The following is a 22,829-nucleotide window of genomic DNA, read 5'->3' as shown; positions in this document are numbered from 1 at the left end:
GGTTCTGAGTCTGGGAAGGCCTGATGGGTGGCTTCTGCTTTGGAACCTTGGCAGGGCATGGCTTGATAGAAAAGCCCTTCCTAGCAGGGAGCTTGGTTGAAGCCATTCCTTTTTAAAAATTTTCTTTCTTTTAAAATTTCTTCTTCTTCTTTATTTTATTTTTCTCCAAATCAAGCCTTTTGGGAGTGTATTTATTTATTTATTTATTTAAATAAGACTTTGTCATGCTCTATTCAGAGTCTTCAAATCCTGTTAACATTTCCTTTTTCTTCACTGGTAATGTATTATAAACACCTAAGATAACTCTTAAATGAAAGTAACTCAGAATTGATCATTTCCATACTCAGCAGTCACATTGTTATTTGATAGCCAGGTTTGTCTGGATTTTTCCTTTTGTATTTGTATGTGTGTAGTTCTGACATTTCCTATTTATTCAGTACATTGAAAATACCATGGGTCAGCACCGGAGGTCTGTGTAATTATTTTGGTTGTCTCTTTGTAGAATACCCTTCTTCCTTAAGAATTGGACCTCAGCTTTAACCCCCAGTCATGTTGCTGGCAATTTGTTGATCACTACTATGTCTTAAAGACTTGTGATTTATTTAATAAATTATAGTGAGTTTTTTTATTTTTTGTGGTGTCAGGCAATTTTTTCAGATCTATGATTGTTTAGTATTTATGTTCATATAGTATGACATTTAAAATGATTTCTGCTTATTTTTTCTTCAAAACAAACTTTCCAGTTTGATTCTTTTTCCTTTTTTTATTATTCTGCAGGTTGGGGCCTATTTTCAGTAGAACAAAGGTAAACTTTGATGTGACAAAACAATTTATGCCTTTCATGTGTTACCTACCTGCCTGTTGAAATTTATGACCAAATTATGGGTTGACACTTAATAAGACCACATCAAGTAACATAACCTGTTTTATTTTCTTGAAGTCCTGGGTGAGAGTGTCTGTTAAGACTAGGTAGGTGAAATAAGCAATCCCAAGCAAGAGTAATTATGCCTTTACTATGTTTTTGTTAGGAATTTATGATATTAAAACCATTTTGACTCCTGTTTTCCTGTAATAGTACTTACTTCAGAATTGTATTATCACAAAGAACTCCCACAAAAGGTAAAAAGGTGCAGCATTAATATATTAAGAACACATTTTTGGGGAGAGAAAGGGGAAATACTGGGGAATGACATTGTTAAATTATATTGTTATATTGTGTGCATATATGAATATGTAACGACATCCCATCATTATGTACAACAATAATGCATGAATTAAAAAATATGGGAAAAAATAAAAATATGAAGAGAGGAAGTCATAGTGTACAAAAACAATAAAATCAGTAAATCAAGTTTTCCAAAAGATTATATGGGTTATAACAGTCATATAAATGTCAGAAATAAACATTGTTTTGAGGATTACAAATAAAATGCTTTCATCAGTATCTGGTAGACAGTTGGCTCTTATCATTTCAAAGAAATATATTAATAATCTAAAAAAAGGACACATTTTTAAAATTTATAGTGGAAGTTTTGCTATCTGTGTTATGTCAAGTTGGACTCAAAATCTAGTTCACCAGCTTTGGGGCAATTAATATAACAACATTTATACCTTTCATTCAGTCCCAAGACATTGATGTGTGGTGCCTTATGGAAGTAATGGTATTTCCTTACATGTACCATTGAAACCAGAGAAATGGCACCGTCTTGATTTTCCATACACTCAAGACGCCTTCAAGTTTGTTAGTAGTCCAGAAACTATTTTTTCCCCTTTTTTTTGGTGCTGACTTTTTTCAAAGAGACACTATCCCTGAGCATTGTAACTTTCCTCTAACAGTCCAGCCTGGTACTTAGATATGGAAAGGCTTCTTCAACCAAACCAACACAGATCTTCATCACTGTAAATTGGTAACAGTGATTTTTCTGGTTTTATTTCCATTATCATGGTCTGCCCATATAGGTATGTTAGAATTATGAACATTAGTTAGCATTTTTTTCACATTTTCCTTCTGTTATCCAAGTATTCCTAATATGTTATTATGTCCTATTATGTTGAATGTAAAGTCAGTCTATCAATTAGTTTTACTGTCTTCTCCAAATTAATTTCATTAATTTCCCAACATAGCCTTCTATTTAAAATATATTTGCTGATTCTCTCAATTCTTTCCTTTTTATGTGTAATTCCTATAATTAAAATGTCATTAGTTAATTGATAATGATTTCTATTAAGAAACCTTTCCTAATCATTTTAGTCCTATTGTCATGTAACACTTTTGTACTAAATAATTTTGTATTTACTGAATGCTCATTTTTTTCTTGTTCATTTATTTTGATTGTCACAGAGCAGGGATTATAATATTTAGTAGAATATTATGTTCAGTGGACATTAAATAAATACTTAAGAAATGAATGAGCCATGTTTTTATTTCTTTTTGTCTTTAAACAGTACTTAGCTTTTAAAGCAGGTGGCTTTTGAAGGGGTAGTTTGCATATTATCCTAAGATAAATATCCTTGTTAATATAATTTTTTAATCCAATCTGCTAGTCTGTGTCTTTTGATTGGTGAGTTTAGGCCATTAACATTCAGGGTTATTATGGAGACATGAGTTGTATTCACAGCCATTTTTGTTTATTTTTGGAACTTGACTTGGTTTCTCCTCTGAGTAGTTTTTCCTTTTAGTGTAATACCTCCCTCTGCTGATTTTCATCTTTGTTTTTCATTTCCTCTTCATGGAATATTTTACCGAGGATGTTCTGTAGTGCAGGTTTTTGAGTTGTAAATTCTTTTGTTTATCATGGAAGGTTTTTATTTCATCATCAAATCTAAAGCTTAATTTTGCTGGATATCAGATTCTTGGTTGGCATCCATGTTTTTTCAGAGCTCGGTATATGTTGTTCCATGATCTCCTGGCTTTGAGTGTCTGGGTTGAAAAACTTGCTGAGATTCGAATTGGTCTATCCCTATATGTGATCTTATTCCTCTCTCTTGTGGCTTTTAAGATTCTATCCTTATTCTGTATGCTAGGCATTTTCATTATAAAGTGTCTTGGTGTAGATCTGTTGTAATTTTGTACATTTGGTATCCTGTAAGTCTCTTGTATTTGGTTTTCCAGTTCATTCTTCATGCTTGGGAAATTTTCTGATATTATCTCATTGAAGAGATTGTGCATTCCTTTGGTTTGTAACTCTGTGCCTTCCTCTATCCTAATAACTCTTATATTTGGTCTTTTGATGCTGTCCCATAATTCTTGGATGTCCTGTTCATGGTTTCTTACTATATTCACTGTGTGGTCAACTTTATTTTCCAGATTGTATACTTTGTCTTCATTATCTGACGTTCTTTCTTCCAAGTGATCTAGTCTGTTGGTTACGCTTTCTATTGTGTTTTTTATTTGGTTTATTGTTTTCTTCATCTCAGTGATTTCTGACTTTTTTTTTTTTAAGAGTCTCTGTCTCTTTCTTGAAGTTATTTTTGGCTACCTGTATTTGTTCTCTTATCTATTTGTTGGAGTGATCAATTTTTGCCTGTATTTGCTCATTCTTTAATTCACAGATCTTAATTATGAACCTTCTGAACTCCTTCTCTGACATTTTATAAACTTTGCTGTCTATGGGTTCTGTTATTGTAATATCCTGGTTTGTTTGGGACACTTTCCTCCCTTGTTTTTTCATGTTGTCTATGTATTTTCCTTTCTTGCAGTGTGGATCTGAGATATTACAGTTTCTACCCTATATTCTTGTAGTACCTGTGCAGATTGTCTGTACCTCACCTTGATGTTGGGCTTCCGGACCCTGCTGGTGTCCCTCAATGTATACTACTGCAACTAATGGTGGTGGCAGCAATAGCCGAGCTAACTCGAGATAATAGTGGAGGTGTCCCAATATGGACGGAATATCTTACAGAGGTGGGCCTGAAAGGGTGAGCCTTACACTGTCTTTGGGATGCCTGCTCTGAGATGCAGCTGCTTCTAGGCCCTGCCTATTATCAGAAACGTATGGGGCTACTTTGTGGGGAAGGCTATGGCAATGTCTGCAGTGTCCCAAGATGGAAATGGGTTAGGCTTGGGCTCCCGGGTGCCAGGATATGGGGGGGACTGGCGAACTCAAACCTACCCTGGGCCTGAGTCCTGTGTATGTTAGTGTGGGTGGATCCGGGCTGGGCCTGAGCTCCCATGGTGGTCTTCTGGTCGGAAGAGGTGGTCCTGTGCTGGAGCCTGAGCTCTGTAGGTGTCTGCCAGTGGTGGGATGGATCCAGGTCTGGGTCCCCAATGATAGTGTGTTGAGAGCCACAGCCAAAGGGGCCCCAGAAAACTTCCAGCTGCCAGCAAACATTCAGACTGCCAGCTGATGATTGGCTCACAGCGGCCCCAGCAACATCTAGCTGATTGGCTCCTCTGCGGTGATGTTCATTGGGCTGTTTCCCTGCCCTTTCAGACCACGGAGCTGCTCATTGGGGGATTTCTTTGGCTCCACCAACGTGACCCAGCCAATCGGCCTCAAGAACAGGAGGATTGTGGGAGATGGAGAGGCTGGTGTTGGGGTGAGAGGCTTGTGGGAAGCCAGTGGTGGCAGTTGGGCTCTGAGGGTTTTTTCCTGAGGAGCTGTTTTGTTTGGTGTGTGTAGTTCTAAAAATAAAGTTAGTTTCTTTTGACAAGTGGCTCCTGAATTGTGCCCAGCCAGACTGCGGCAATAGTGTTTTATCAATGTTAATTTTGGTCAGCATTAACATATAAAAAATGAGCTTCTCGGAAGTGCTTGGGTAGCCATTTACTACTTGGCATGTCAAGACTAGTTGGGTGTGTTGTGGGGAAGAGAGAATGTATCTAATGATTATTAAGGAAAAGTTCTCTTTTTGTTTAGTGTAAACCATACCATAATTTAGAAATTTTCACCTGCTACCTTTCTCTGGAGTTGCCTCAGCAATATGAGAAACTGATTTATTATTTAACAGGAAATTCCATTTACGTGAAAACCATTATAGTGGAAATGGACAGCCATATGTCTCCATAGCTATTCACTACCTTGCTGCAATTGAAACAATAGAGGTAGTGCAGGATATCACAAAAACAAAGTAATATATGCTATAATAAGTAGAAAGATGAATTTGATTTGAGGACTCTTGAGACTGGTGATATGGAATACAAGAAATATTGAAGAGAGGTATAGGTTTGAGATTTTTCATTTTTGTGCTTTGACTTTCCACTTTCTTTTTTGTCAAGTGTGGGAAATGGGATTTCATAGAGTGACCATTCCAAAACTTTGTGCCTAGAATAAAGGAACTCAAGTCCAAATTCTTCTAATTAGCAGTTGTGAAGTGTTTGGTATACTTTGTAACTAATCTTAGTTGATTTGTTAGTACATAATGGGTTTAAAGTTAATATTTGTTAATTAAAAAGAATGGTGGCAGGTGAAAATTTCTTACATTTTAGCTTAAAATACATAAATATAGTATACTTTAAAATCTAGGATATTTATTTTAAATTAACCTATAGAATGTAAAACATTAATATTTTTCCCGAGGTCCTGGAGATGCAGTATGTCTAAGTTAGCCATCAACTAAATTGTTTTCAGAAACTTGAGGCCATTGAATTTAAATAAAGAAAATAATATACCTTTAAGCTTCTATAGTTTAATCTAGTAATTTGGGAATAAAATAATGAAGATTGAATAATAAAATAATGAAGAAAAGATAGGATATAACTAGTAGAACTTCTATACTTAATATATAAACCCCATACCTGAAGTCACTAGGATTATCATTATTTTTGTTTAATAATCAAGTAATGCTTTAGTAAACATATCAGCTAACATACTCATATGTTCATGCCAGCGCATTATGGGCATGTGGAGGCTGAAGGAGTCCTAAGACTCTAGTACAATATTAGGGCTAGGCCTCTAAAGCTTACACTGTACCAAAATACATTTACTTAAATTGTCCAGTCAGGGGCTCCTAAGATATTTTCACACCTTGTTTATTGTTATGTGGTATACATGTGTCTATATGTATAAAGATATTGATTTGTTCTGAATTATATCACTCTCAAACTCATGTGTTGAAGTCATATCTCCCAGTACTATAAGATTGAATCTTTTAAGGTTTTTAAATAGTTAAATTTAAGTTAAAATGAGGGTAGGCTTTAATTTAATGTGACTAGTGTCCTTAAAAGAAGAGATAAGGACATATGTACAGAGGAAAGACCATGTGAATACTATGGGAGAAGATGATAGTTTATAGGTCAGAAGCTGTCTATGGATCAGGAAAAAAAGCCTCAGAATAAAACCAACCCTGCCAATACGTGACCTTGGACTTCCAGCCTCCAGAAATATAGGAAATAAATTTATTTTGTTCAAGCCATCCCACTTTTTTTTATGACAGCCTTAACAAACTAATATACTTAGGAAATTAAAGCAAAGCTTCTTAAATGTTTTTTAACTCTTTTTAAATACATATGACAGTAGAATTTATTTTGACATACATACATGGAGTATAATTTATTCTAATTAGGATCCCATTCTTGTGGTCGAACATGATGTAGAGTTATACTGGTCTTGTATTCATATATAAACATAGGAAAGTTATATCCAATTCATTCTACTGTCTTTCCTATTCCCATTCCCCCTTCCCTTCTTTCCCCTTTGTCTAATTTAATGAACTTCTATTCTTCCCTGACCCCCTCCATGGTGTGTTTTCACTTAGTATGACAGTCTCCAGTTCCATCCATTTACTGGCAAATGCTATAATTTCATTCTTTATGGCTGAAGAATATTCCATTGTGTATATGAACTATATTTTCTTTATGTGTTCATCTGTTGAAGGGTACCTGGGTTGGTTCTATAGCTTATCTATTGTGAATTGAGCTGCTATAAACATTGGTGTGGCTGCTTCACTGTAATATATTGATTTTAAGTCCTTTGGGAATAAACTGAGGAATAGGATAACTGGGTTAAATGGTGGTTCCATTCCAACTTTTCTGAGAAATTTCCATGCCTTCCATAGTGTTTGCACCAATTTGCAGTCCACCAGCAATGTATGAATATACCTTTTCCCCTACATCCTCACCAACATTTATTGTTACTTGTATTCTTGCTAATTACCATTCTGACTGGAGTGAGATGGAATCTCAGTGTGGTTTTTAATTTGCATTTCTCTAATTACTAGACATGTTGAACATTTTTTCATATATTTGTTGACCATTCATATTTCTTCTGTGAAGTGCCTGTTCAGGTCCTTTGCCCATTTATTGGTTGGGTTATTTTTTTTTTTTTTTTTGGTGTTAAGTTTTTTGAGTTCTTTGTGTATCCTGGAGATAAATGCTCTGTGTGAGGTGCAGGTGGCAAAGATTTTCTCCCATTTTGCAGGCTCTCTCTTCATGTTCTTGATTGTTTCCTTTGCTGTGAAGAAGCCTTTTAGTTTGATACTATCCCATTTGTTGATTCTTGATTTTACTACTTCTGCTTTAGGAGTCTTGTTGAGGAAGTCGTTTCCTAAGCTGACATGATGGAAAGTTGTGCCTACATTTTCTCCTAGTAGGTGCAGGGTCTCTGGTCTAATGCCTAGGTCTTTGATGCACATTGAATTTTGTGCAGGGTAAGAGAAAGGGATTTAATTTCATTCTGTTGTATATGGATTTCCAGTTTTCCCAGCAGCATTTGTTGAAGAGGCTCTTCCCACTTTCATTCTTCTCAATTCTGTTCTTGAGCCCACCCAATGACTATTTTATTTATTATATTTTCCAGTTCTAAAACTTCCATTTGGTCATTACAGCTTTTATTTATTGACCACTATTTTCTTTCCATTTCAAAAGCTTTTGTTTGGGAGCATGATTATAATAACTAAAGGTTGTAAATATTTAATAAATAGTCTTATACATTCATTGTATAAAAATAAAAGATGCAAAAGTGTGAAAAGTATGTCTCCAACTTGAGTCCTCGCTAGCTGGGTCATTCATCCCACAGTTGATGCAGTTTCTTTCCCTATGCTTTCTTCAAGAAGCCAAGCTTTTCTGCATCAAGATTTATGTCCCTGATGTTTCCTTCCTTTCTATCCCCCAACCTTTTACCTGGTGAACAGCTACTCTCTTAGTGGTCCTTCAGCTCTCATTTTAACATCATAGCTCAGTAACTCTTTCCTTTTGACTCCTAAATTAAGTTAACTCTTAAATTTTTTCCCTTTTTCCTATACTTATAACAGTTGTTTTTATAGTTATTTGTAAAAGATCGTGTTCTATTCTCTGGATTGTAAATTTGATGAGACTGTGGACCGTAACTGATATGCCACTATTTCCTTGGAGTAGTGTCTATAAGTATTAATTCAACAGATATTTGTTGAAAAATATTTGGTGAGTGTGACAATTTGTATGTCAGCTTGAGTGAGCCATTTAATTAAATAATATTCTGGGAGTGTTTATGAAGCTGTTCCTGAATGAGATGAACATTTCAATTGAGTAAAGTAGGTTGTTCTACATAATGTGGGTAGGCCTTGTGCAATCACTTCAGGTAAGCCTGAATAAAATACAAGGGCTGAGTAAGAGGGATCTCCTCCTGCCTGTCTTTGAGCTGGGACATGGATTTTTCCTGTCTTGAACTTGAACTGAAATATCAACTCTTCTTGGGTCATGAACTTGCTGGCTTTCAGACTGGAACTATACCATTGGCTCCTCTGTATCTCTAGTTTGCCAACTCGTATCTTGGGACTTCTCAGCTTCCATAATCATGTAAGCCAAGTATAATATTTCTCTTATAATAAATCTCTTTATATACATATTATTTTTGTTTCTCTGAGAACTCCAATTAATACAGTGAACTTCCCATCCCCCTTTGAAGTAGCTGTAAAGGAGAAAAACTGTGGCTCCCAGGCAAGAAAGCCATCTTGTGGTGTTTCTGGGAATCTCATATAGGAGGTATAGATCACTTGTAAATCTGAAGTATAGTTCCTTGCAAAAACTCTTAACATGTTTTGGGTCAGGTCCCTTTGGCAATTTGGTAAAGTCTATAGACTCCTAAAAGCAATAATTACTATTAATATTATTTTATTTTATTTTTTTTTGTGCAGTGTTAGGGATTGAACCCAGGAATTGATGCATGCTAGGCAAGTACTCTACCACTGAGCTGTATCATAAGTCCCAAAAGCAGTAGTTTTAAATATACAGAACACACTGCTACAAATGAAACCAATTATATTGAAATATAGATGTCAAAATATTTAAAAATAAATGTGTGATATTATACTTGTGTTTTTCTTTATTAAAGACATATAGCAAGACAGTATACTAAAATATTCTAATAAATTAAATATGGGTAGTTTAAAGCAAAATTTTATTTTTTTGATACAAGATCTTACTGTATTACCTGGCCTTGGATTCCATGGCTTGCAGGATCCTCCTACCTCTTGGCTAGCTAGGATTACAGGTGCTTGAGCCTGGCTCAAGATTTTATTTTATTATTTTATTTTTTTGTTGCTGGGGATTGAACTCAGGGGCATTTGACCACTGAACCATATCTCCAGCCCCATTTTGTATTTTATTTAGATACAGAGTCTTACTGAGTTGCTTAGCATCTTGCTTTTTCTGAGGCTGGCTTTAAACTCATTATTCTCCTGCCTCAGCCTTGCAAGCCACTAGGATTACAGGCATGCACTACTGCACCTGGCTCTGATAAATACTGTCAATACAGAAAACTTGTCTCTGTTGCCAATCCAATAATGAAGACAATATTTTTAGAAAAAGGAAAAAGTTTTATTGGTTTGCTAGCAAAGGAAAAATGGGACTCCTGTCCCAAAAGTGTGATTGTCACTGCCAGGAAGAACTCAGGGCTTTTAAAAGAGGAATACAAGGGCTGGGATACAAATATTACTAGTGGATAATGTCCATTGGGTATCCTTGAGAAAGCCATTGTTGTCAATTCCCAGGTTTGGAGTTTCTTTATTCTTGTGGGCACTGACATTCTTCTGGACAGTGAAGGTCATGATAACTTAGCTCGGGATGGGAAAAATGTTAAGTCTTGTTTTCCCTGCTAGGGAGAAGTGGGGGAGGAAGAAAAAAAGAAAAGAAAATGTCAGTTTTAAAATAAACCACTTGGAGTTGAGCAGCAAGGTTTATACTCAAAGCATAAAGAGGACATCCATTACACTCTGGACAGTTTTTTTTTTTCTTAGTTATGTTTGCATACAAACTTCAAAAATAAATGCCAGGAGTTTATTAATTTTCATTTCTTCTTTTCTCAGGAAGATACATGTAGGATTAATTAGTAGATTCTGGAAGATTACTTGTCCTGTTTGCTGCCCTTAGCAGTGAAACAGCATACTATCGTGCTATCTAGGCATCTAGTCCATAAGGTGCTTTGTTTTTGATGGTGATACTGGGAATCAAACCCAGGGCATTATTATGCATGCTCTGCAAGCATTCTGTCACCCCAGGGGTAGCCCAGATCCAAAAGTTTTTTTCAAGATTAAGAAAGTAAAACACCGAAAAAAGGAGAAAAACTAAGATTGATTGTAGTGAGGGTGCTTTAACAGAGTCAGAATTACAGATGGTCTAGAAACCCAAGACATGTATAGCTGTTAATCTTTCAACTACATGAAATACTTGGTAAAAATCAAATGAAAGTCAGAACCTGCATATCTACTTTGAATTTATTATCCTTTTTTGAATGCCCTGCAGGATAATGCTAAGGTAAAAATTCTTTTGAAAAAGTTTTAAAATTTTCTTTTCTTTTCTTTTCTTTCTTTCTTTCTTTCTTTCTTTCTTTCTTTCTTTCTTAAAGAAAAATGTATTATATTTTACAAATATATTACTATATATAATTTTGTTTCATTTTAATGGATTATTTCATGACATTTTAAATTATTAGTCTCCAGTTGTACCTTGGGCAGGTAAAATATGCCTTCCAGTTTATAGATTATCTTTTCACAAAATATTTCTTCTTGGTTGGGTTAAATTTTAGAATGAATATGCCTATCAGTTTCCTAAACACCCAGTTTTATAGTTTTATAAAATGTTTATGACTCTAGAGTTGGTTATTTAAAGTTTTCTTGTTTTATGTGCAATAAATTATTGAGTTCTAATTATGTCAGATCTGTTCTAGGTGCTAGGGAAAAAGCAATGAATAATACAAGCAAAATTTCTTGATTTTTAAGGCGCTTGCTTTCTAGGGTGGGGACACAAAGCACAAATAAAGAAATAAATGGGCAAAGAACCCAGGCAATACCACAGGTGTCTGCTGGTGCTGCCTAGAACTCCTAGGTAAAGAGCAGGCAGACTGTGCTAGTCTCTTGTTTTCTAGGCATCCAGGAGAGTGTGATTGGGTCAGACACAGTTGGCCATATTGGATTATCCTTCTTGAAAGAGACCTTCTGCTTCTGTCTTTATTTATTGAAACCTCACAGCATTCCTAAGTGGGCATATAACAGTGGGAATTTTGTAGCTATGAGAATAGCTGAAGTGGGGGAAAACATCTGGTAGCTAGATTTCATCTTTGTTGATTCATTTGGAGACTTTATAAAAATTTGAGGTTGGACATGGACACATCTTATATTGGAAATTTTGGAGCCATTAGTCTCTGCTAGCTTTTGTAGTCAACTAAGATACTGTGGGGGTCATTCAGTGGACAAATTTAATTGTCTCTTTAGTATGTCCTCCTGATCCAGTAGGCTATTTAAATAGCCTTTCTATTAGGGGCATGAATTAATGGAACTGATCATGTCAGAGATTAGAAGAAAGAGAGGGTTGTTCATCTTTTGGTCTCTTTCACAGACTTTCTGGTATTAAACATGTTCATACTTCACCACTCAGCGTCTGTCATCTCCCTCTGGATTGAACCAAATTGTCTGTTCTTGACCCCAAGTAGTAAACTTCATAAGAAGTTAGGAGTCACTGTTCTGTCCTTGCAAGTAATTTTCAGGGACAAAGGAGGATGATTATAGAACCACTCATGACAGTGAATGTGTTCCTCTCTATCCAAATTGTCTACAGCAGTAATAGTCACAATGTGCATACTTAGCTTTGCACAGTGTTAGTATTGTAACCAATGACGTTTGTCTGAGGAGTGATTATGGCTAATTGAAAAAAAAAATCAATGCGCAAAACTGAGAGTTGTAGTCCGTCCATTTAGGCTTCTGTAACAATGTTATGGACTGGGTAACTTATAAACAAAAGAAATTTATTTCTCACATTTTTGAAGGCTAGGAAACCTAAGATCAAGGTGCTGTAGATTTGTTGTCTGGTGAGGGTCCCATTTCCTGCTTTATAGATGGCTAGCATCTTCTGTTTCCTCAGAAGAGACAAAGCAGCTCTCTGGGGTTTCTTTGTAGGGAAACTAATCATATTCAGGAGGGTAGAGAGTCCTTGTGACCTAATCACCCCCCAAATTCCCACCTCCTAATGCCATTGCCTTGTGAGTGAGAATTTCCACATATGCATTTTGATGGGGCACAGACATTCTGTCATAACAGCAGCCATCATATCATGTCAGCTCATATGCTAGCAGCAAAGAAACAGCAATGCAGGAGTCAAAGAAGCCTGTTGATCTTTTGTATCTCCAGGCAGAGTCTTCTCTAGAGGGATTCCTTATCCCAATCTTCCATATCATTCTCTCCCACTAACAACTACAGAGGCTTGTTTGCTTTTATTTTCCATATTATACCCTAGCAAATCTCTTAGGTCCATTCTGGTTTTTGCACCAACTCATAATATCTGCTTTGTTGCTTGCTTTTAAACTCCATAATTTGTTATTACTATCATTTTATACAATCAGTGTTCATGTAAATAAAAAACATAACATATTAAAGTAATAAGACTATAATATATGTAGTAGGTCAGTTTGATAAAAAAGGAGGGAACATTTGAGGAATTGTTGACAGGCAGAGAAGAAAAAAAGACATTCTTGACCACAAAAAATAGAAGGGTGTGGTATGTTTAAGCAATGGGGAAAAGTTTTGCGTAGCTGGAGTGCATAAGAATAGTGTGAGATAACTCAGGAGAAGAGTGCTGGAACACGTATCTCAGAATCATACAAGGTATTTGCTGAGGCAAAGAAGCACAGCAGGTCACAGGTGACATACTCACGTTCATAATCTTGAAATTTCTTATAATAAATATTATTTTTATATTTACTGACATTAATGATTATATCTTCTTTCACTTTTGTGCTTCAAGTAGTTTCCTCCCATCCATTCTCTAATTTCATCCTAACAATATCCAAATGACAGAACTCTAAAAAGTCCAGTATTCTAATTTTTGTAGATAAGGGAACTGAGGTGTGGAGAACTGACATGATTTATTTACAGTTGCATGACCATGCTTAGAGTGATGCCAGATCTTCTGATTTTTAATTCCATCCTCATTGGAATTTATTGGTGTGTGTTTGTGACATACTTTTTGTCCTTTTTTTCCCTCTTCAAATTAGTGTGTTTTCCCTTTCTCCACAGGACTTAGCTTTTACTCTGGAAGAAAGACAACAGTTGAATATTCATGGATTGTTGCCACCTTGCTTCATCAGCCCGGACATCCAGGTCCTTAGAGTAGTTAAAAATTTTGAGCGTCTGAACTCAGATTTTGACAGGTAACTTGTTCCTAAATATGATTTCTATAGTCCTTGTGTGTAATTGTTAAAATATTTCATTATTTGGAAAGGGTAGTCAGTTTGGATGGGAATTGTTTGTAAAATACAGTTATTTTTTAAATTATTTTATTTATTTGAAGATAAAACCATTATAATTTCCTAATGGATTCTATATGTGTGTTAGAAAGCTTTCAGAGAAGAGGAGATGTTTTAGTCAACTGTTTTGCTTCTGTGACTAAGTCTGACCAGCACAACTGTAGGGAAGGAAAAATTTATTTGAGGGCTTATAGTTTCAGAGGTCTTAGTCCAAAGAAGGCTGACTCCATTCCTCAGGGCTCTAGGTAAGGCTAAAGATCATTGTGGGAGAAAGTGGCGGATTGAAAGCAGCTTACATCATGTGATCAAGAAGCAGAGAGAGACTACAGTTCCAGATACAAAATATATACCCAATAGCTATGCTCCCAATTAACCACATCTCCAGCCACACCTCACCTGCCTCTAGTTACCACTCAGTTAATCCCATCAGGGATTAATTCACTTGTTGGGTTAAGATTCTCACAATTCAATCATTTCTCCTCGGAACCTTCTTGTATTGTTTCACCTGTGAGCTTTTGGGGGATACGTTACATGTAAACCATAACTAGAGACAACAACAAAGAAACTGAAAGGGAATGACCAGTGATGTAGAAGAAAAACTAAGAATATGATGGCCTAGAAGTCAAGGAAAGAGAATATGTCAAATTTTAGGGGATGTCACTTATGTCAAATGTTCTTGATAAGTAAGGTGAGATCTGAGAATTGACCACTGATTTAGCAATGATGACTCCCACATTGCTAATTTTAGCATGTCTAAAATTAAAGTCACCATCTTCCTCCCAAATGTTTGTTTTTTGGATTATTTTACCTAATTGCCCAAGTATTAACATCCATTGATTTTTTTCCCAGGTCTATACATTTTCATTTGTTCTAGGGAATGGAAATGTGTTAGTTTGTTTTCTGTTGCTATAACAAAATATCTGAGGCTGACTACAAAGAAAAGAGATTTATTTAGTTCATGATTTTAGAGGCTGAAAGTCCAAGATTGAGCAGCCCCTTTTGTTTGGCCTCTGGTGAGAACCGTCTTCTCTGTTATAACATGGCAGATGGCATCATAACAGGAATGCCTATGAGAGGGAGAGATCATAAGGCCAGAAATCAGTGAACAAGATGGGGCCAAGATTGCTCTTTTATTTTAATATTTCACAGTTGACGAAACTGACTAGGGCCCCATGAGAACTACATTAATACCTTCCAGAGCAGCTTCCCCAGTGACCTAACTACCTTCCATTAGGCCCCACCTCTTAAAGGTTCCTCCACATTTCACATTGCCACGTGGGGGCCTGAGCTTCCAGCACATGATCTGTTGGAGAACACCCTCAAATGATATCTAAACTATATCAGAAAATCAAACCAAAAAATCTAGTAAGGTTGTTAAATATAGTTGTGCAAATTTTTTTTTTCACTTGTACCAAGCAGATATTTTTTTGTTCTCTAAACTATGGAAGATTACAGGTAACATTAAAAGGTTTATGTTTAGAAAAATAACTCTAGATCAGAAATATCTCTAGACAGAAAAGAGCTATTAGATGCAATATTTAGAAAAGTCCTTTGAGCTTGCCTGTCTTAGTTATTTCTAAGGTGAGTGCTGCACTACCTTACCCATTTCCTGCATGTTATTTCTCTTATTTATCAATAGTGAAGTTAAAGGATAAAATTTTTCTATTTAATTAGGTAAGTAAATGCTTAAACTATGTCTATAGAGGTATTTTCATTTGTCTTTCATTTTAAAATAGAGATAAAAATCTAAATGTTGAGTTAAATGATGTTATTTCAGCAATGATTTGTATACTGGAGTGATAGTAATCAAGTTTATTGTTCTTCCTTCTTTGAAGTATGCCGCAGTCTTGGCTGGGCACAGAATCACGAGCCACCACACAGCTTGTAGATTCAAACAGCAATTCTTTATTCCCGAACTCACACCGGCCTCCACACACGTTCTGGGGCAATCCCAGTTCTGCTGCTACCCAAATCACCTACTCCACGAGGCTCTCTTTCCCAAAATCCTCTCTGAATCTCACGAGAACTCAATGAGAGCTCAGGCAGCAGGAACGCCCTAATTCCAGCAGCAATAATCCTCAACATCGAACTTCCCTAAAACCCAAGGTCTTAAACTGGGAACGCCCTTAACCCAAGGACCGGGATACTTCCTCAAACCTGATCAGCTCTAAACCCGGATCCGCCTTGGTCTTTGAGCAAGGTCACCTTACATGCAATGTCAACAGCGAAATCATTAACATGGGGTACGCTAGCAAGGAAATTTTGATGCGTCATTTCTACTTGGTAATGGCCCTCAGCAGAAGTATTTAACATTTCTAAATTTGTATTTGGTTAGATGCTTTCTGCATGACTTAAAAATGTTTAATTAGAGTTCTAAGCAGTTATTTCATGACTTTGTTGGATGTACATCTAATTATGTCCCATTTTCCACAGGTATCTTCTTTTAATGGATCTTCAAGATAGAAATGAAAAGCTCTTTTATAGAGTGCTAACGTCTGACATTGAAAAATTCATGCCTATTGTTTATACTCCAACTGTGGGTTTGGCTTGCCAACAATATAGTTTAGCATTTCGGAAGCCAAGGTATGTAAATTTTTATTCTAAATGCAACTTGTATCTTTACTTATTTTTATAATATTTTTGTAGTAATTTAAAAATTATTTTATTATTATTTATAATTGGCAAACAAAATTGTGTATATTTAGGGTATGTACCATGTTGTTTTCAACATATATCCATTGTGAAATGTCTAAATCAGGCTAATTAACATGCATTACCTCACTTGCTTTGACCTCCAGGACCAAACCTTACAAACCAGCAAGGTGCAATGGGGGATTAAGAAAGACACACAAACCTTACAGAGAGAAAGCTGGGACCAGGAGGGATACTGACTTCTGATGGAAGAACAGTGACCCAAAGCTAGATAAGCATATTTATTATATAGGGTCTTACAATTAGGATGCTTAAACTATAGGAGCATTGTTCTTTGTGGACTAAAAAGTTACAGAACCAGAAACATTATTGTAGCTATTCTACTATTGCAGTGCTAGGAACATTCTGTTATTATCCTACTGTATCAGGGAAGCCTATTGTCCAGATTTTCTGTAAAGCAGGCAGTCTTGAAGTTTGCAGCAGTTGCAAGATATGGTGGTTATCTTGTTATGCTCAGAATTCTCTATTCCTGGCAGCTGGTATCTGAACTCAAGGTCAAGACTGTTATTGTTCTGTACCTTTGCATAGAACTTCCTCAGGCAGGGCTTTACCATATCTCTTGGGCAATCTTGTCCTGCACGTTTGCACAGAAAGGTTCCAGAGCAAAGCACAGCCACAGCTCTGAAGCAGAGAGATTCAAGTCACCATTCTCCATACTTACTTGTTTATTTTTTGTGATGAGAACACTGAAATCTACTCCCTTAGCAATTTCAAGTACAACATTAACTGTAGTCACTGTATATACAGTAGTTTTCTTGAATTTATTTCTCTTATCCAGCTGAAATTCTGTATTCTTTGATCAATATCTCCCCAGTTTTGCACCCATCCTCCAGCCTCTGGTAACTGCCATTCTACTCTCTGCCCTTATGAGTTTTAGATTAAGTGAAATCATACAATATTTATTTTTCTATGTCTTGCATCTTTGACTTAATGTAATGTCCTCTCAGTTCATCCATGTTGTCACAGTATGTCCTTAAGACTGAATAGTATACCATTGTATATGTACACCACATTTTCTTTATTCATTTGCCTATTGACAGATATTTAGGTTGGTTATTGTAAAGAATGCTGCAATGAACATGACTATGCAGATTTTTTTGGACATATTGATTTCACTTACTTTGGAGACGTATCCAGTAGTAGTCAATAGGATTGCTAGATCAAGTAGTAGTTCTATTTTTAATTTTTTGAGGAACTTCTATACTGTTTTTCATAATGACTGGATTAATTTACATTTTCACCAGTGGCGTCTAAGGGTTCCTCTTTGTCTACATCTTTGCAAATATCTTTTTGATAATAGCTGCTCTAATAGGTGTGAAGTGATATCATTGTTTCTATTTTTTAAATTTTATTTATTTATTGATTAATGTATTTTTTAAACTTATTTTTGGGTGTTGGGGATTGAACTCCTGGAGCATTCAACCACTGAGCCACATCACCAACCCTTTTTTATATTTTATTTAGAGACAGGGCCTTGCTAAATTGCTGAGTTTGGCTTGGAACTTGAAAGCCTCCTGCCTCAGTTTCCAAAGTTGATGGGATTATAGGCATGCACCACCATGCCCAGCATTTATTGTGATTTTAATTTTCATTTCTTGGATAATTGGTGATGTTGAGCATTTTTTTTCCATATACCCTTTGTCCATTTGTGTCTTCTTTTGTGGAATGTCTGTTCAGTTTTTGCCCATTTAAAAATCTGATTGTTTTCTTGCTTACTGGGTTGTTTGAGTTCTTTAAATATTTTGGATTAATTCCTTATTAGATATATGGTTTACAAAAATTTTCACCCATTCCATGGGTTTTTTTTACTCCTTTTTTCCTTTATAATGCAAAATATTTTTAGTTTGTAATCCTATTAATCTGAGCTGAATTTGCAAGACTATAAATATTCATTATCTTTCTTAGCATCTTGTTTTTCTATAGAAGCATTAATGAATTTGACTACAATGGTTTTCTCAGCAATAAACTATTTAATAAATAAAAAGGTAGCCAAGACATGGTGGTGCATTCCTGTAATCACAGAACTCAGGAGGTTGAGGCAGGAGGATTGCAAGTTCAGTGCCAGTCTCAGCAATTTAATAAGGCCCTAAGCAACTTAACTAGACCCTGTCTCAAAAGAAAAAATGGTTAAGTGCTCTGGGTTCAATCCTTGGTAGCAAAAAAAAAAAAAAAAAAAAAAAAAAGAGATAGCTGGAGAGGGCAAGAGGAGATGGGAAAGGGAACAGGAGGAGGGCATTATAGTAAAATACCTACAAATGTTGAATCTTAGCAAAAGGTATTTATTGTATTATTCTTTTAACTTTTCTGTAATATTTGAAATTTAAGTAAGAAATTCTTTGTCACCAGGGCTGGGGCTATAGCTCACTGGCAGAGAGCTTGCTTAGCATGTGTGAGGCACTGAATTCAATCCTTAACACTTCATAAAAATAAACAAATAAAATAAAGTTATGCTGTCCATATATAACTACCAAAAAAAAAAAAAAAGAAATTCTTTTCCAAAAAAGTAAAGCTTCTAAAGGATCTTTGTATGCTGTCTTCTGTATGACAGTTTCTGTTTTATGGCTTTTTAATGTTTATATTTTGTTGAACTTTGGATGATTTCGAAGATTTTCAGTAGAATAATTGTCATGGCTTCACCTATAATTATAAAAACAATGTTATAATTATAAAAACAATTTCTGTTTGAAATTGTATATATGGCATAAATTTAGCATTGTATTTAATTAGAAACGGGATTGTGAGTGTGTTCAGGTAATGATGGATCTTTCAGGCATCAGTTAGCATGTAAATTCTTTTAGTCCCTTTTTCATTATTGTGATGAAATATCTGAAGCTGGGCAACTTTATTAAATTTTAAGAAATTTATTTAGTTGACAGTTCTGGTGGTTCAAAAGAGTGCTGATATCTTCTCATCTCTGATGAAGGCCTGTAAATGGGTAGGTAATGTCACAGTGGTAGGAGCTTATGAGAAAGAGAACACTCTTATCAGTCACACAGCCAGACAGGAAGCTGGAGAGATTCAGGAATCAGGCTTAGGCTTTAACAACTCACTATGTCCAGAACTAACTCAGGTCCTAGGTGAACTACCTTAATCCCTTCTGAGGGCAGTGCCCAAGATGACCTAAGGACCTCCCACTAGGCTCCTCTCTTAAAGATCCCATTACCTATATGCCTCCAAACTGAGGATGAAGCCTCTAACAGGGACCTTTGGAGGACAAACCATATCCAAGCCATAGCATAGAAAATTTTTGTTTTTAAAGTAAAATCAATATATGTTTTCTAAACGATTCCCAGATACCTGGAAAGTGAACAGGAGGATTATACCTCTTATTGTATTTACTTTTTTTTGGATTTATTATCTTAAGAATATAGTAAATGAAAATTAAGTATTAATAGTACTTAAAGTACTGAACACAGTTGTAAATAGATTTATCTTTTGAGTATACTTTTAAATATATAATTAATGATAGTATACTTTTCCATGGCTTGGTATTTTAATTTTAAATATGACTTAAAACTGGCGGGTGTGTGAAATAAATTTTTATATTAATAACTTTCCAATTTTTTCTTTTCTATGGTATAATGCTAGAATATAATATTCACTTACTGGTTTTGTGTGGAATTTCTTCTCTTTTCAGCATATATATATTTTTGGGTTTTCAAGTTCTTATGAATGTTGTTGGGCATGCTTAGATTGTCTTTATCCTATGTACCCATAGAATTTTTAATTTTTACTTTTTAATTTTTTAGTTGTAGATGGAGACAATATATTTATTTATTTATTTATTTATTTATTTATTTATTCTATGTGGTGCTGAACATCAAACTCAGTGCCTTACATGTGCCAGTCAAGAACTCTACCATTGAGCCAAAATCCGAGCCTGTGCCCATAGCATTTTAATTTTTTTTCTTTTTGACTACTGAGGATTGAACCCGGGGATGCTTTGCCACTTAGCTATATCTGTAGCCCTTTTTATTTTTTATTGGAGGCATAGTCTCACTAAGTTGCTTAGGGCCTTGTTAAGTTGCTGAGGCTGCTTTGAACTTGTGATCCTCCTGCCTCAGCTTTCCGAGTCAGTGGAATTACAGATGTGTGCCACCATGCCTGGCAGCATTTTAATTCTTAAAGAATATCCAGTATCTGGTGGTACAGTCTGCTTATGACACCACACCTAGTTGTGGCTAATTTCTATATTGACATGTGATTTTGGGTGAAATGCTGAACTCCCACAAATGTATTGCTTGAATCACTTATATTTCATGAAAATTAAAAAAAATGTTTCATGCAAATTAATAATACTAGTATATGTGAAGAATAGCTAAGGCAGATTTAATAATTTCTTTGGAAATATTTCTACCTACTCTATTTTTATACTGCATTTTCTTCTATTGAATTCTTATTAGCTACTTATTATTACACTGTACCTTTGACAATTAATATTTTTCCTACTATCAATAGTTCTAATGTTCTACTAAAGTAGTCTTGATTTCTTTTCTTAATATCTTACTAATCCTTTAGTCCCAACTAGGTTGTAGGATTAAGAGACAAAAAGATGATTTTTTTAATATAAATTGTCTTATACTTCTCATGCTGTTTAGGCTTAGTGCCTATTATTGCTCTGTTAATGTATGTTGTTTGCTCTCATAGAAACAGTAATAATAATATTCTGTTTACTCAGTCACACACAAAAAATAACATATTGGTATATGTACTGGTATATTCTTTGATTCTCCTACTATTTAAGCATATTATTCTAACAGTCAAATTCTTATAAATAATTACTATGAAAGAAATTTGATTCACTCCAAGGAATCAGGATGTAAGAAAGGAAGAGCATGTGGAAAAGACTACAGTAAACAAAGACGAATGGGGGGAGAGAAACGGAGAGAGAAGGGAAAGCATATGGAAATGGTAGGAGACCTTCAAGGATACATAAAATTATAAGAGGCTATGAGGGGCAAGGGGGAGGGAAAAAAAAGGGAGAGAATTGAACAACAGCAGGGGAGGTAGAGAGGGAAGATGGGAGGGGAGGGGAGGGGAGGGGGGATAGTAGGGGATAGGAAAGGTAGCAGAATACAACAGACACTAATATGGCATTATGTAAAAATGTGAATATGTAACAGATGTGATTCTGCAATCTATATTTGGGGTGAAAATGGGAGTTCAAAACACAATTTGAGTCTAATGTATGAAAGATGATATATCATGAGCTATGTAATGCTTTAAATAATCAATAAAAAAATTAAAAAAAAAAGAAAGTAAACTTTTTTTATTGATTTTATTTTTTTAAATGCATGAAGTGGAGTGCATTACAATTCTTATTACACATAGAGCACACTTTTTCATATCTCTGTTTATATATAATGTATGTTCACACCAATTCATGTCTTCATACATGTACTTTGGATAATGATGTCTATTACATTACATTCCATCATCATTGCTATCCCCCTGCACCCTCCCTTCTCCTCCCACCCCTCTGCCCTATCTAGAGTTCCTCTGTTGTTCCCATGCTCCCGCTCTCTAACCCATTGTGGGTCAGTCACCTTAAATCAGAGAAAACATTTGGCATTTGTTTTTTTGGGAGGACTGACTAACTTCACTCAGCATTATTTTCTCCAATGCCATCTATTTACCTGCAAATGCCATGATTTTATTCTCTTTTATTGCTGAGTAATATTCCATTGTGTATATATGCTACATTTTTTAATCCATTCATCTATTGAGGGGCATCTAGATTGGTTCCACAGTTTAGCTATTGTGAATTGTGCTGCTATAAACGTTGATGTGACTGTGTCCCTGTAGTATGCTGTTTTTAAATCCTTTGGGTATACACCAAGGAGAGGGACAGCTGGGTCAAATGGTGGTTCCATTCCCAACTTTTTCAAGAAATTTTTTCAAGATTTTCCAAGAAATCTCCATACTGCTTTCCATATTGGCTGTACCAATTTGCAGTCCCACCAGCAATGTATTAGTGTGCCTTTCCCCCCCACCCCGACATCCTTGCCAACATTTATTATTGTTTGTCTTCATAATAGCTGCCATTCTTACTGGAGTGAAAGTAAACTTTTGAATTAAATATAGACAAACAACTCTATGCCCACATAGACACTCTTCTTAGCTACTGTACTTTACATAATGAATCACTGATTTGAATTTGCAAACATGTTGAGGTAATACAACATGTTATTGGTGGTAATTTTGAAAAAAAAATTTCCAGCATATGATTAGACTAGTACTTTTCATTCGCCAAAAGTTGAAAAAGAGTTCAGTACTCAAATTAATTGGAGAAAAGAAGAATTAAATGAAATTAAATATTATTCTTTACTGCAGAGTTCTCAATAATAGCTATTTTGCAAGTTTTTTGGAGGGTGAGAATTGAGTAGTAATATGGATAATATAACTGGCATCATTCTTGGCACATAGTAGCTATTCCTAAATTATAGTTATTGCTGGTATTATAAT

General features: G+C 35.4%; 1 protein-coding gene across 2 annotated transcripts in view; it reads left to right on the top strand.

The window, feature by feature from the left end:
* ME1 (malic enzyme 1) overlaps window positions 1-22,829 on the top strand; it is a 164,772-nt gene that overhangs the window by 725 nt on the left and 141,218 nt on the right. Inside the window, exons 2-4 of one of the 2 annotated variants that reach the window (XM_081294886.1) lie at window positions 778-805; window positions 13,423-13,556; window positions 16,086-16,235. In XM_081294886.1, the coding sequence (XP_081151012.1) occupies window positions 16,099-16,235 (137 nt within the window). In that variant the 5' untranslated portion in view covers window positions 778-805; window positions 13,423-13,556; window positions 16,086-16,098. The remainder of the gene's footprint in view (window positions 1-777; window positions 806-13,422; window positions 13,557-16,085; window positions 16,236-22,829) is intronic. The other variant, XM_081294885.1, reaches the window with a different exon arrangement.

This window comes from Spermophilus citellus, assembly GCF_964194105.1.
Source record: "Spermophilus citellus genome assembly, chromosome: 5".
NCBI classification, from domain to species: domain Eukaryota; kingdom Metazoa; phylum Chordata; class Mammalia; order Rodentia; family Sciuridae; genus Spermophilus; species Spermophilus citellus.
Note: the sequence above shows the minus strand (reverse complement) of the source record. Positions and strands in the feature narration are given on the sequence as shown.